The sequence below is a fragment of the Perca fluviatilis genome, chromosome 5, assembly GCF_010015445.1.
Source record: "Perca fluviatilis chromosome 5, GENO_Pfluv_1.0, whole genome shotgun sequence".
In the NCBI taxonomy this organism is placed as follows: domain Eukaryota; kingdom Metazoa; phylum Chordata; class Actinopteri; order Perciformes; family Percidae; genus Perca; species Perca fluviatilis.
Genome location: NC_053116.1, coordinates 2546192 through 2560684, shown reverse-complemented (window position 1 = coordinate 2560684; position 14493 = coordinate 2546192). Strand labels below are relative to the sequence as shown.

The following is a 14493-nucleotide window of genomic DNA, read 5'->3' as shown; positions in this document are numbered from 1 at the left end:
GAGTGGTTAAATTGTAACGGGAAGACCCCCCCCCCCCCACACACACACACACACACACCTTTAGATGTACCCATATGTGCATGCATAGCCATGTACTCGCATACAAACACACGCTCACGCACACAAAATATAGACTTATACACAGTGCAAACATCCACATACATGTATACTCGTAAACTCACATACAGACACACACACACACACACACACACACACACACACACACACACACACACACACACACACACACACACACAGTGTAGATAGACATGCATACACATACACTTAGAACAGATGAGTGTTAAACTGGGCCTGAGAGAGAAGGGCAGAAAAGATATAAATATAAAAAATACAAAATTAAAATAAAAAGTAAAACACCTCAACTAACATGGCAACAACAGATATTCGGGGAAAAGAGAAAAGGTGGTGACACAATTGTGGCAACAACTTGATAGGACTAGTCAGGCACATGAGATGTGTAAATCAACTCACGACTGCTGGGTTATCGACCATTTGTCAAGAAGCGGTTTCTATACTTTTAGAAAAACCCTCTCTTGATTGGCAATCTTATATCGAAGGCTTTCCATGTGGATAACATTGCCCAGTTCTCTCAACCATTGGTGGAATGTGGGGATAAATTCAGATTTCCATTGTTGTAGGATGAGGCGTTTTGCTAGCAATGTACACCGTGAGATGGCTTGGACAACGTGGTTATCCAGTGTGGAGGTCACCGATAGGTCGAACAAGGCAAGAAATTGATCTGGTCCAATAGGTTTGTCATAAGCCTTCGAGATGTAGTCAAATATTAGTGACCAGAAGTTGTGGAGCTTAGGGCAAACCCACAGCTGGTGGATTAGTGTACCTGTGTCCTTTTTACACTTATCACACAGGGGGGAGATGTTAGGGTAGGCCTATATAGTATGGAGTCTTGATTTTGTATAGTGGAGCCTGTGCACAATCTTGAATTGTATAAGCCGATGTCTGGAATTTATAGAACTTTTGGATATCATTGCAAGGATTGCCCTCCAGATATCAGGTTCCAGTTAATCTTATAATGTATTTAATTATAATGTGTTGAGTTATTTAAACAATCGGTGAAATAAATGCCTCTTGTCTGCGAGTCTCATTGATAGAGCCTGCGGCTGGATGTAGCTCTATCAATGAGAGCTAGCTAGCCTCCTCTTAGAATTCCTTTGAAATTCACAAAAAATTATAAAATTGAAATCGGACACCATTGTTAGCTTTATAAGACCTTGGGGTAGAGGTTATATAAGTGTCGTGACGAAATTCAAACTGTAAATGTACTGTAATTACGCCATAAATGAAGATAACTAGCCGCAATCTGTACACATAGGATTGAAGGGACAGTCGCATCTAACGAAACCCCTAGCTAGTGTTCACAAAAATCCATTAAATTGAAATCTGACACTATTGTTAGCTTTGTAAGACCTTGGGATAGCTGTGATATAAGTGCCGTGACGAAATTCTAACTGTAAATATAGCTACTATAGTTATGCCAAAAGTGTAGCTAGCTAGCAGCGATCTATTCCCATTGTAGTGAATGGGACATATAGCTAGCTAGCTAGCTGCTCCTCCTAACAAAACGCCTGACGTTCATAAAATGCCTTACATTGAAAATGGACACAACGTTAGCTTTGTAAGACCTTGGGGTAGCTGTGATGTAAGTGCCGTGACGAAATTCAAACTGTAAATATATTATAGTTATGCCGGCAGCCAGCTGCGGAGCCCCGGTAGTGCAGTAGTAATCCACAAATGGTGACTTGCCCTGGGTATGGAGCCCAGCAGGCTGCCGCTTTCTCGTCAGACTGTGTGGAGCTCATAAAGTCCGACACATCTTACCAAATTTGCAATTAGCCATACATTTTCGTAAAACGGCCCATATTTGAGCTTTATATAGTTGATTTCTCGCATAAAAAAAGTCTCAGAAGTGAATTTGGTAACGAAACATTGCAGTGTCTGGAATATGAGATTCTGTCGCGTCTCTAATGTGTGTGTGTGTGGGGATTCGCTCAACGAATCAGCGGGTGTCTCTAATGTGTGTATATGGGGATTCGCTCAACCAAACAGCGCGCAGCTCATCTAAATATTCATGAGCATACCATATTTGGAAGAAAATCTCTTGTTACAAATAGGGCCAAAACACAGGGATGCATAAGGGCCAATAAAATATCAACCAGACCATTTTCAGCCCAACCAATGTTACATACCCCCATTAGGAAACCATAAGGAACAGTGTGAAATACCCTATATAATCATTATATCACCCCTTTAAAGAGTCATGCTGATAGCCTTCAGGGCTCTAGAGTGCGACCAATTTGGTCGCAAATGCGACACTCACACATGGGCCGGCTCACCTGCAACATGGAGAGACGTAGCGCCGCAGGTCCACATGCTGACATTCGTCTACAGTTTTAATTGTTATTAGACAGCTGTATATTGTTAAGTATGAGAGGGAAACCTGTATTGGTACCAGTGTTTCCGCTGGTAACTCTCTGTTATTGCGGCCGCCATGGTGAAAAACATATTACAAGTTATTGTGTGGAATGGAACTAACTTCAGTTCGTTGAGTAATAGCGTGTGAGATGGAGCCTGCTGGACCTGGGCGAGAGATGTGACCCATGGCCAGAATATCATAGTTCATAAAAATGCAGCGCAGTGACGATACAGACATTTCATAGCCTACACAAGACGTGTGTAATGCCGCTGACCCGCATTCGACCTGTGCTGGACCCATTCATAATGAGTCAGCCGTCACTCTGTGAGTACGCTTCAGTCCATCGTTCTGCCCCTCTCTCCTTATATGAGCTACTGGGCTATCCGGGTCTGTTATTGAAAACAAGTGAAGGAGCTTTTTCAGAGATATATTTTTTTAAATATATCCCAGGCTATTTATTTCAGATAATTTACATGTGTTGCAGCTGTATATTTTCAAATTGGGAAGGAAACCCTGCCTTTGCATTTTATTTTAATCATATCTGTTTTAATAAAAGAGCTTGTGAAAAGTGGCTTTGACTTCAAACTGAACATTTAGCCCACTTTGTAAAAAATATAAATTGGACATAGAGAGATATATTATGTATCGGCATTCAGCCGAAAAATGCAGAGATATGATTTTTAGTCCTGGACTAGTGGAAGATCTGATTAGAATCGGTGTGGAGGGGCCCAGCTTGGAGAATTTTGATGCTAGGGAGTGTGGCGAGCTGGTTTAGCCAAGGCCAAAGGGGAAGAAGGCCAAATTACAGGTGTTGGCCATCTGAGGGGCATTTGACAGCAAGGGGGGACCCGCTATAAGACTTTGAGTATAGTATAATTGTGCTTCAAATAAAAAAATAAATGTACCAACTCCTTATTCTTGTTTAAAGTAATTGATATATATATATATATATATATCTCAATTAGGGCTGCAGCTATCGATTATTTTAGTAATCGAATATTCTACCGATTATTCCATCGATTAATCGAGTAATCGGATAAGAAATACTTAGTAAGAAATACTTAGTAAACAGCAATAGTAAATATTTATTATTGCTGTTTACTAAAAAAAAGGAAACCTGTCGCTTGTATATATACAAAAGACTGGTTTCCTTCTTTAGAAAAAGCAACATTTTTTATTGCCAAATTCCAAGACCCTTAAAAAAAAATACATTACAATAGTACATTTTTGGTGGCCCAAATGTTAATATTTTTCACCCAATTCACCTTCTTGCCTCTGGCTCTTTGCACTGGATATGCAAAAGAGCTGTTCACTGACCAGAGGGTTTACAGCAGGGCTACTCAACTACACTGTTCTGGGGGACACATTTTCAGAAGCCTAATACACAATGAGGAGCATAGATACATCTATGGTGAGGAGAAAGAATAAAGAATGCATTCACGTGCATATTAAGTAGCCATGCTGGGGGGAGGACCCGGTTTGTCTCCGGCAGCAGCTACATTTCCAAAGATTAGAAGCAAACTAATAAAAAGTTACACTACAAACCGACAGCTTTCGTTTTAGCTTGGTAAAACATCGCTATTAGCAGAGTAGCATGTTGTAGGCTAGTTGTGTAAAACATCGCTATTAGCAAAATAGCATGCTGCAGGCTAGTTGTGTAAACAGCGCGGTGGACGAGAGCAGCAGACGTTAGCTACCTTGTGTCGGGTTGGCTCCGTGGAAGGGATGAGTACACTGGAGGTTTGTTACAGAGGTGATGTAGCAGCATGTTTGCAGCTTAAAATGATCCCAAACTTTCTGTCGTTTTCTCTTGCCTGTCTCTCCCTTTTAGACCCTCGCTATTTTCGTCTTTCTTCATTTGTAATATGGGCCGTCAGTCTTGTGTCCGCAGAAGCGCAAACCTCTTGTGCGCTAGTAATAATCCTCCGTGCGGAAACACAGTGAGCCGTACAACCTTAATTACATTGATTTAACGAAGCTTCGAGGCAAAGAATTTTGCTTCGAGGATTTTTTGTAATCGAATTATTCGAGTTATTCGAAGAATCGTTGCAGCCTTAATATCAATCTTTGTATCAATCAATCTTTGTATCAGGCTTTCTATCTTTACCACTGATTGTCACTGATTAGTCTGTGATATGGGCGTTCCACAAGGCAGCATTCTTGGACCCTTACTTTTTCTTTTATACATCAATGATCTCCCTCAAGTGTGTAAACACTCAAATTGCTTACTGTACGCTGATGATGCTATGATTTTTCTCTCGGACTCAAATCCTGATGTCATAAATTCCAAATTATCATCTGATCTTCAGTTCTTACATGACCATGATGATGGTTGAAAAAGAACCACTTGACCGTCAATGTAAAAAAACCAACTGAATATGTATTGTAACAAGAGAGGAAGTACTTCTCTTTACCTACAATATAGCCGTTGCTATAAGGCTTACTTTAATCAAGGCAAACTTTGCAAAATCCTAAACAGTTCCCACTGTTTTTCTTTAGATTTTATCATAAAATCTATGTCACACCTGTGTTCGAGAAATTCTCAGAAATATGTCCGTTATCTGTTCAAAAATACCACTAGATAAAAGACGAGAAGAGACGAGAATAAACTGTCTGTACACTTACAAAGTTCTCAAGGCTTCGGTTAACATGTAGGGACCCTCATTATGCTACGGTTGAAGTTTGGTGATATTTTGAGCCTTTTTAGTACAAAATAGCAATTTATTTTTACTTTGCCTGTGCCCCGAATACTAGTATTGTAAGCTAATCAGCAGTCCGCGATAGCTTCTTTCAAGCTACAAACACACATCCGTTATTAACCCCTAGGTTCGTTTTGCGCCGGAATTGTCAGTCACAAACTCCACCAGCGGTGAGCAGTTAGTTGTATACAAACACCAGTCTGTGTTAACACAGCCCACCTCCACGACTTTTATCCAGCGACACAGCAGGGCTAGCAGGATGAATAGTCCGGTACACTGTTGTTTAGCCATGTTTCCACAAAAACAACACAGAAGTCTCTGAACTCGCATTGGGAGTTTCGTTGAAGTTGAATGTAGTCCAGTTTGTTGTTTAATGAGCGGACACTTGCAAGCAGTATTGATGGAACATGTGGCCGACTAGCGTTAGCTTTCCACCAGCTCTAACTTCTGCACACCGCTGTCGAGGTCCCTTTCCCCGGCTAGTGGCATCGGGCGACACCGGAAGATGGCTCTCCGTAGATGGCGAAGCTCGCGTAGTGTTTCGAGTATTCAGTCTGTAATAACGTTTCCTGCATATTCTCCGATCTGTACCAGTGTATCCTGGTTGTACACATGGGCGGTAGTTTGAATGCACATAATTGTTGTAAACTCGTTTTGCTTCAGGAACCTTAGGGTAAAGACGACAGTCCAACCCCCTACACTGTAAAAACGAAAATGTTGTGAAAACTCAAAATTTCAAGGCAACTTACTGCACTAGATTTTTGAGTTTTGAGGCCAACTCAAACTCCTACGTTTTGAAAATAGTTCAGCCAACTAATAATGTTTTGTTCAAATAATTAACTTTCATATGCTGTGCCAACTAATAATGTTTTGTTTAAATAATTTATCTTTCATAGATGTAAAAACTTAAAATCTTAAGTTTCACATACTAAATAATTCAAAAAACAGTCATGTCAACTAATTATCTTTTGTTCAGATAATTAACTTTTGTGTGTAAAAACTAAGTTTCGACTTCTAAAAAAGCCCCCGTGCAAAATAGGGACCCATCTAAAGCTGCTGATCTTGCATCACTTGACATAAAAGGGCCACTAGTGAAGTGACGCGCCGCAGAATACTGGCTGAAGGAAGCCTATTACTGCTCAAAGTCTAACACTGCAAAACTCCAGCTCTTCTTATCAAACGTAACAGTCACTTACCTCATGGTTACAAATGTAAACCAGCACAACAATGACAATTACCAGGCAACAAAACATTACATTCTAAGCGAACACGTTTAATAAACGGGAATTCATAAAGTTACATTTGTATTTCGTAACTACGCAAACTTTTCAGCAAAGTTTGACACAACCATTTACTGCCTTGCATCATGGGAATTGACCAGCCAATGAACCACCTGACTGCAGTACGCAAATCGGAGTTCAAGGCATAGAGCAGGCCGAAAAGGTAGGCAACTGAAAACCCCTGCAGAACTGCCCAGGAAACCCTGTTTTAGCGTGGAGCATGAAAAGAGTAATTGACCTGGCCTCAATTTGAGTCTAACTACAAATTCAAAGTGGCGCCACCATACATTTTGAAGTGAGACCAACTTATCACAATAAACTTAATACAGTGAGTTGAAGTAACTACTTTAACAAAGTTTATAATGCAATTATGTGTTTTTTGTTCTGTTTAATTGAAAATCAAAGTAAGATGAGCAATTTCAAGTTCTCGTTTTTACAGTGTATGGGCAAGGTTGAAAACATGCGGAAGTAGCTCTTACTACTGGCTGTAGTCCATTGCCTCCATTGGAAGATTTTATCCAGACCCGCAATACAGAGATCTCTCATCTCAGGGGGACATGAGGGAGGGAAGCACGGCCATTTTAAAATACTACAGTTTTTCTACTGATACAAAGCTTAATGCTAAATCGGTGAAGTATCCCTTTAAGTATAAAAAAATATCAACGATTACAAAAATACTTTGATTTTCTCAACTTGCATCGATGCGTAGGAATAGAGGAAGATGGTAGCCCCCATAAAGGCCCTGACACTCCAACAACGGCCCGGGTACTAGTGGCCAACTGTGGTGTCGCCTCACGTCATCAACTTTCGTTTATTTTCATGACTATGTACATTGTAGATTCTCACTGAAGGCATCAAAACTATGAATGAACACATGGAATTATGTACATAACAAGAAAGTGTGAAATAACTGAAAACATGTCTTATATTCTAGTTTCTTCAAAGTAGCCACCCTTTGCTCTGATTACTGGTTTGCCCGCTCTTGGCATTCTCTTGATGAGCTTCAAGAGGTAGTCACCTGAAATGGTTTTCCAACAGTCTTGAAGGAGTTCCCGGAGATGCTTAGCACTTGTTGGCCCTTTTGCCTTCACTCTGCGGTCCAGCTCACCCCAAACCATCTCGATTGGGTTCAGGTCCGGTGACTGTGGAGGCCAGGTCATCTGGTGCAGCACTCCATCACTCTCCTTCTTGGTCAAATAGCCCTTACACAGCCTGGAGGTGTGTTTGGGGTCATTGTCCTGTTGAAAAATAAATTATTGTCCAACTAAACGCAAACCGGATGGGATGGCATGTCGCTGCAGGATGCTGTGGTAGCCATGCTGGTTCAGTATGCCTTCAATTTTGAATAAATCCCCAACAGTGTCACCAGCAAAGCACCCCCACACCATCACACCTCATCCTCTATGCTTCACGGTGGGAACCAGGCATGTAGAATCCATCCGTTCACCTTTTCTGCGTCGCACAAAGACACGGCGGTTGGAACCAAAGATCTCAAATTTGGATTCATCAGACCAAAGCACAGATTTCCACTGGTCTAATGTCCATTCCTTGTGTTTCTTGGCTGCTGCTGCTAGAACTTTGTGTGGCATTCATCTGGTCTCTAATCTGAGCTGCTGTTAACTTGCGATTTCTGAGGCTGGTGACTCGGATGAACTTATCCTCAGCAGCAGAGGTGACTCTTGGTCTTCCTTTCCTGGGGCGGTCCTCATGTGAGCCAGTTTCGTTGTAACGCTTTATGTTTTTTGCGACTGCACTTGGGGACACATTAAAAGTTTTCGCAGTTTTCCGGACTGACTGACCTTCATTTGTTAAAGTAATGATGGCCACTCATTTCTCTTTACTTAGCTGATTGGTTCTTGCCATAATATGAATTCTAACAGTTGTCCAATAGGGCTGTTGGCTGTGTATCAACCTGACTTCTGCACAACACAACTGATGGTCCCAACCCCATTAATAAGGGAAAAAATTCCACTTATTAACCCGGACAAGTCACACCTGTGAAGTGAAAACTATTTCAGGTGACTACCTCATGAAGCTCATTGAGAGAACACCAAGGGTTTGCAGCGCTATCAAAAAAGCAAAGGGTGGCTACTTTTAGGAATCTAAAATATAAGACATGTTTTCAGTTATTTCACATTTATTTTGTTAAGTACATAATTCCATATGTGTTCATTCATAGTTTTGATACCTTCAGTGAGAATCTACAATTTAAATAGTCATGAAAATAAAGAAAACGCATTGAATGAGAAGGTGTGTCCAAACTTTTGGCCTGTACTGTATGTTCTGCACACACAGTACAAAAACAGCTTTACAAAGACAACCCAAAATACAGAAAATAAGCATCTTTCAACACTAGGGGTGGAACGGTACCAGAAGTCAGTCAGGTTCATACCTCGGTTCAGACCTCACAGTTCGGTTCGATACAATGGAGGGAAAAGCAAAACAAAAATGCAGAAGGCAAATTTGTTTTTTATTGTGCATGTCTCAGGCTGTACCACCTGGTGTCTTACAGTTTCTCCCCTGTGCTAGCAGCAACAGCCTTTAGTGTGTAAAGTAAGTTGTAAACCGTAAACCATAAGTACCCCACATCATCTCCAGACTCTATCTGTAACTTGTAAAAAAATAAGACAATCAGCTATAAAACTGGAAATACAGCATTTCTTGTTTTATATGAAAGTGCAAATAACATACAGTATATAAACATTAATAACTACAACAAAAAATATGTGGACGGGATGGCATGTTGTTACAAGGTTCAAGTACATGCATCAAATACTTGAAGCCCTATTTGTATTTAAAGGCTGGTTAAGCACTGTAGGGAGGAGAAGTTGGACAGTTTTCTTTTGTCTCATTCCAGTGATTGGTACAGCTGGGTGATGGCGTCGGATATGCGTTAGCATGTTAGATGTATTTCCACTTACATACCCAACAACTGCTGAACAACGCAGACACACAGTCCTTGTCTTATCCACCACTCTCTCGCCTGTACTACTGTAACTGACCCGAAGACCGAAGATTTCTAGGCTAGGACGGCACCAGGCAGGAGGGCATGAGATGAGAAGGCATGACACGGGAGGCTCCAGGCTTCATCCATACAGTCTTGAAGTTTTCCCAAACTTGCGATCTTAACCCTGTAAGACCCAAATATAGAAAAACCTAAAAATATTTTACCTTTCAGATGTTGTTGTAGGAGGCCTTTGATGCAGAAATTAAAGAGTTTTAAAAAAAAAAATGTTCATATACGTTTTTAGAGAAATGTTGTAATATTGCAACATTGGGCTTAGCTGGGAGCAGAATATCTGTATTTGTACTCACATTGTCTGAACAATAATTCAGAACAAATAAGGGTTCATTTGCAGGTTTGATTGCTTACTTAGCCCCATAAAGGTATATAACATTAATAATAATCACACATTAGTCATATTTTTTATGAAGTCATTTATTAAAAAAAATATTAAACAAGATAAAACTCTTGCTTTTTCTAGCAACTTCTCCATTCCTTTTTTTTTCTTTTCATGACTGACTTTCATTGGTTGTGAAAGTCCCAAAAACAGTTCTTGTCCTCTGAAAAGCAAAGACGAACATCACACTTGCTGCATTGCGTGTTGGTGTATCCTTTATCGCAGTGTCTGCAGCGTCCTCTTCCTGTCTTCCGTGGGAAATGTGCAACAAGGTCCCTGCGTACATCCAATGGAAGGTGTGCACATCTCTTGGACGGTCTCTTCTGAGCATTCAGAGGGCTTCCTGATGTCACTGCCTGTGTTGCTGGGCTCCCTTTGCCTGGAGATGGCCGTCCTCTCTTTGGAGTTTGAAGGGTTGTGTTCACCAGGATGAGAGAGGATGCTAGCTGTGCCTGAAACTGTCTCCTGTTCATTGTCTCTTTGCTAGACATCTTGAGAGCTTTGCAGTCCCGCTTGTAGAGGAGCCAGGCATTGACCACAGCCAGAATGATGGTGTGCCAGAAGATGTACATGTACCAGCGACGGGATTTGATGGGGAACTTGTATTTGGCTGTAAATGAGTCCAACAAATCCACACCTCCCATGTACTTGTTGTAGGCACCAACAATGTAAGGCCTCTCAACTTCAATGTAGGTTCTGTTGGCTTTGTCCCAGCGTTGAATCTTCTGCACAGGTTCAGGTCCAGCAAAGGATGACAGAAGTGTGACGGCCCTGTTGTCATACCATTTGACAGCACAGATGATTCCCCTCCACTCTGACGTCATAGCTTCCTCTCCCCTTTTTCTTCAAGCTCTTCTCGTCTTCAAGGTTACAGTTGGGTAGGCGCACCTGCCTGGCTGTTCCCACATAATGAATTCCCCGATCAAGGAGCTTCACTAATAATGGAACACAGGTGAAGTAGTTGTCTGCATACATTTTGTAGTTCTGACCTTCTGGAAGTGTGGAAGCAAGTTTCATCACAACATCACCTGACAATCCAAGTTCAGATTTGGCTCGTATTCCGTTGACACTGCCTTGGTAGACATCAAAGTCACACATCATGCCAGAGATTCCAGTTCTCACCCACACTTTGAATCCCCATGGGTTTGGCTTGCCTCGCATATATTGCTTGATGCTGCTGAATTTCCCCTTGAAAGGAATCATCATCTCATCCACAGAGTTGTGCTCTTCTGGTACCACCTGCAGGCATTTCTCTCTGAATGAATCAAGCCATGGTCTGAGTTTCCATAGTTTGTCTTTCTTTTCCGTCTCAGATACTGTCATGTTGTTGACAAAATGTAATGACGTCAACAGGGATTGGAATCTGTTGCGCGGCATCACATCAGCAACAGGGGAGTACCGTGTCTCTGTCTCCCAATACATACGGGTTCCAGCCATTTGTACTAGGCCCATCTTCAGGGACATGCCAAACATTTTTTCAATTTCCTTTGCAGTGGTGTTTACAGATGTTCCATGTGTCTGAAAGCTGTACTCATTTGTGTTTTGTGTCAGAGCCTCAATCATGTCTTCGGACACAAACTTCTGGAAGTATTCCAATGGTGTGTGGAGGGAAATGTCATCTCCTGTGATATCCAGACCAGAAAAATCAGTGTTGGGACTTATGAAATCTTTTTTCAGCCAGCGATACCTGTCGCGGAGCATGGTGTGTTTGTTTGTTTTTGGCTCGATGTCCACGTGATTATCAGCCGGACAGTCCAAGGGTGGTTGGTTTTCTTTGTCCACTTGTTGACAGACATCTTCATCACTCTCATCAGTGTCATTGAGTTCCATCTCAACTTCACTCTCCCCATTTTGGATGATATCAATCACATCCTGCACACTGTATCGCGGCTCTCTCCTTGCTGGTGGCATTCTGAAAATAAAATATCAATTAATTAACATGTATAAATATGCTTTTTATATTGTAGTACACAACCTGAAGTAATAGATAGGGTGGTGGTGCTCAGGGTACAAATGTTTTCCAGGCAGACAATACTGTCTGCTTATTGTAAGTTGCTGTAAATGGCATAGCCAATGCTCTCTCTTTATCATGCTAAATGAAACATGCATCCCAATCACCAGCCATTTAGTCACACAATACTGCCTTGACATAACAATACTGCTTCTTATGCTCTCTAATTATCATACTAAAAGGAAAACATGCATACCCCCACTTACATCCACACCCCACATTCAGGAACATTTTCACCTTTCCCAGAACTGAATTGTCTGTTGATATCCTCTGGAATGTTAGAACAGTCTGATCAAATTAACTAAATTTTTTAGAGATAAAACTTTTAAATCAGTCAAATTTGACCATAACACAACACAAGGGTAGAATGTATACTGTCAATGTATAAAGAAAATACTCTGTTTCAGGCAGTGGTGAAGTGGAGGGAATACAACCTGTTTGAGCCCACTGCAACAAGCCTGCTATTTTGACTACCACACTCACCCAGTGTTGTATAATTGCAACAAACATTTAACAAGCTCTAAATGGAATTTGATGCATATATTCCAAAATAACTACATATGTACATGCTCTAGACATTATTATAACAACCAAAAAAAATATAAAAGACATTTTACTTACTTGAATCTGATGAATCCAGTCCAATGAAAAAAAGAGATGTTGTTCGAAGGAAAGCTTGAGAGGTTGTGTGAGTTCATGGCCATAAGGCGGGACTTATAAACAAATGTATGAACCAATAGCATTGTGAGACTGAACAATAGGACCCAATGACTATGTAAATGTGGTAAAAAATAAGATAAAAAATAACAGAGTGTTTTTAAGGATGGCTAAAGGTAACGTTGTAATTTTACAACAAGGGGTGTTACAGGGTTAAAGAGGCCAGCGGGTCCTCTAACTCTTGTTGGTCGCCACCACTCGCCATACTTTTCCTTATGGCTGCTCGATTATGGAAAAAATAATAGTCACAATTATTTTGGTGAATATTGAAATCACGATTATTTAACACGATTACTCATTAACATTTGGATATAATGGATAGTGTCCAGGGTATAATCTGTTAGTGTCTTTTATCTCACAGAAAGAGTCTTTGGATCAGAATAAAATCGGTTTTACTACTGTGAGTCGGTTCAGCTTTACAGATATCACACATAACGTTACACAGCTACTGAACAGTTCCACAGACATAACACAGTGTGCATCTCACATCACATGTTCACTCACTATGACCACTACTACTGTCATTACTAAACATTGTGCCAAAATATCAACAATAATGTCGCCGTCAGTGGGCTTATTTGCTAGCTAACCTTAGGAAAAATCCAGCACATAGACGGTACCTTAGAGTAACGTTACGTGAAACAGGTGATTTAACGTCCCTGCTCATTTACATACAGTTTAACAACAAAACTAAATGCTGAGGGAACATTACTATGTTTTTTCATGTTGTTTTTCAGCAGTATGCCTATGCACCCCTACTAAGCTGGAAAAAGTTTTAAACAGTAAGTGAATACATTGTGTTGGGGGAATACAGTACAGGCCAAAAGTTTGGACACACCTTCTCATTCAAATGCATTTCCTTTTATTTTCATGACTATTTACATTGTAGATTCTCACTGAAGGCATCAAAACTATGAATGAACACATATGGAATTATGTACTTAACAAAAAAGTGTGAAATAACTGAAAACATGTCTTATATTTTAGATTCTTCGAAGTAGCCACCCTTTGCTTTTTTATTAATAAGGGAAAAAATTCCACTAATTAACCCTGACAAGGCACACCTGTGAAGTGAAAACCATTTCAGGTGACTACCTCATGAAGCTCATTGAGAGAACACCAAGGGTTTGCAGAGTTATCAAAAAAGCAAAGGGTGGCTACTTTTAGGAATCTAAAATATAAGACATGTTTTCAGTTATTTCACACTTTTTTGTTAAGTACATAATTCCATATGTGTTAATTCATAGTTTTGATGCCTTCAGTGAGAATCTACAATGTAAATAGTCATGAAAATAAAGAAACACATTGAATGAGAAGGTGTGTCCAAACTTTTGGCCTGTACTGTAAGTGTACTTGGTACCAGAGCACCCTAGGCCAAAGGTCAATGATCGATTTTATAATCGTTTCATCTGATCTGAGGCCGTATGTTTTTGACACTCGGGTGAAGAGAGGGGCAGAGCTGTCAACCGATCACCATCTGGTGGTGAGTTGGGTCAGTGGGTGGGGGAAGACTCTGGACAGACCTGGTAAGCCCAAACGGGTAGTGCGGGTAAATTGGGAACGTCTGGAGGAGGCCCCTGTCCGACAGACTTTCAACTCCCCTCCGGCGGAGCTTTTCATGCACCCTGTGGAGGCTGGGGGCATTGAACCCAAGTGGACAATGTTCAAAGTTTCCATTGCTGAAGCTGCGGCGAGGAGCTGTGGTCTTAGGTGCCTCAAGGGCGGTAACCCACGAACACCATGGTGGACACCGGTGGTCAGGGAAGCCTTCCAACTGAAGAAGGAGTCTTTCCGGGATATGTTATCCCAAAGGACTCCGGAGGCAGTTGCAGGGTACCAAAGGGCTGCAGCCTCTGCTGTGAAAGAGGCAAAGCAGCGGGTGTGGGAGAAGTTTGGAGAAGGACTTTCGGTCGGCACCAAGGTGCTTCTG

At 41.1% G+C, this 14493-nt stretch overlaps 1 protein-coding gene across 1 annotated transcript; it reads right to left on the bottom strand.

The window, feature by feature from the left end:
* Positions 1–9960: 9960 nt before the first annotated feature.
* LOC120558519 (piggyBac transposable element-derived protein 3-like) lies at positions 9961–11746 on the bottom strand. The gene is made up of 2 exons (XM_039799553.1): positions 10655–11746; positions 9961–10560 (listed from the first exon to the last, which is right to left on the bottom strand). Exons 1-2 carry the CDS (start codon positions 11744–11746, stop codon positions 9961–9963), a joined length of 1692 nt encoding a protein of 563 aa, XP_039655487.1.
* Between the last annotated feature and the right edge of the window lie 2747 nt (positions 11747–14493).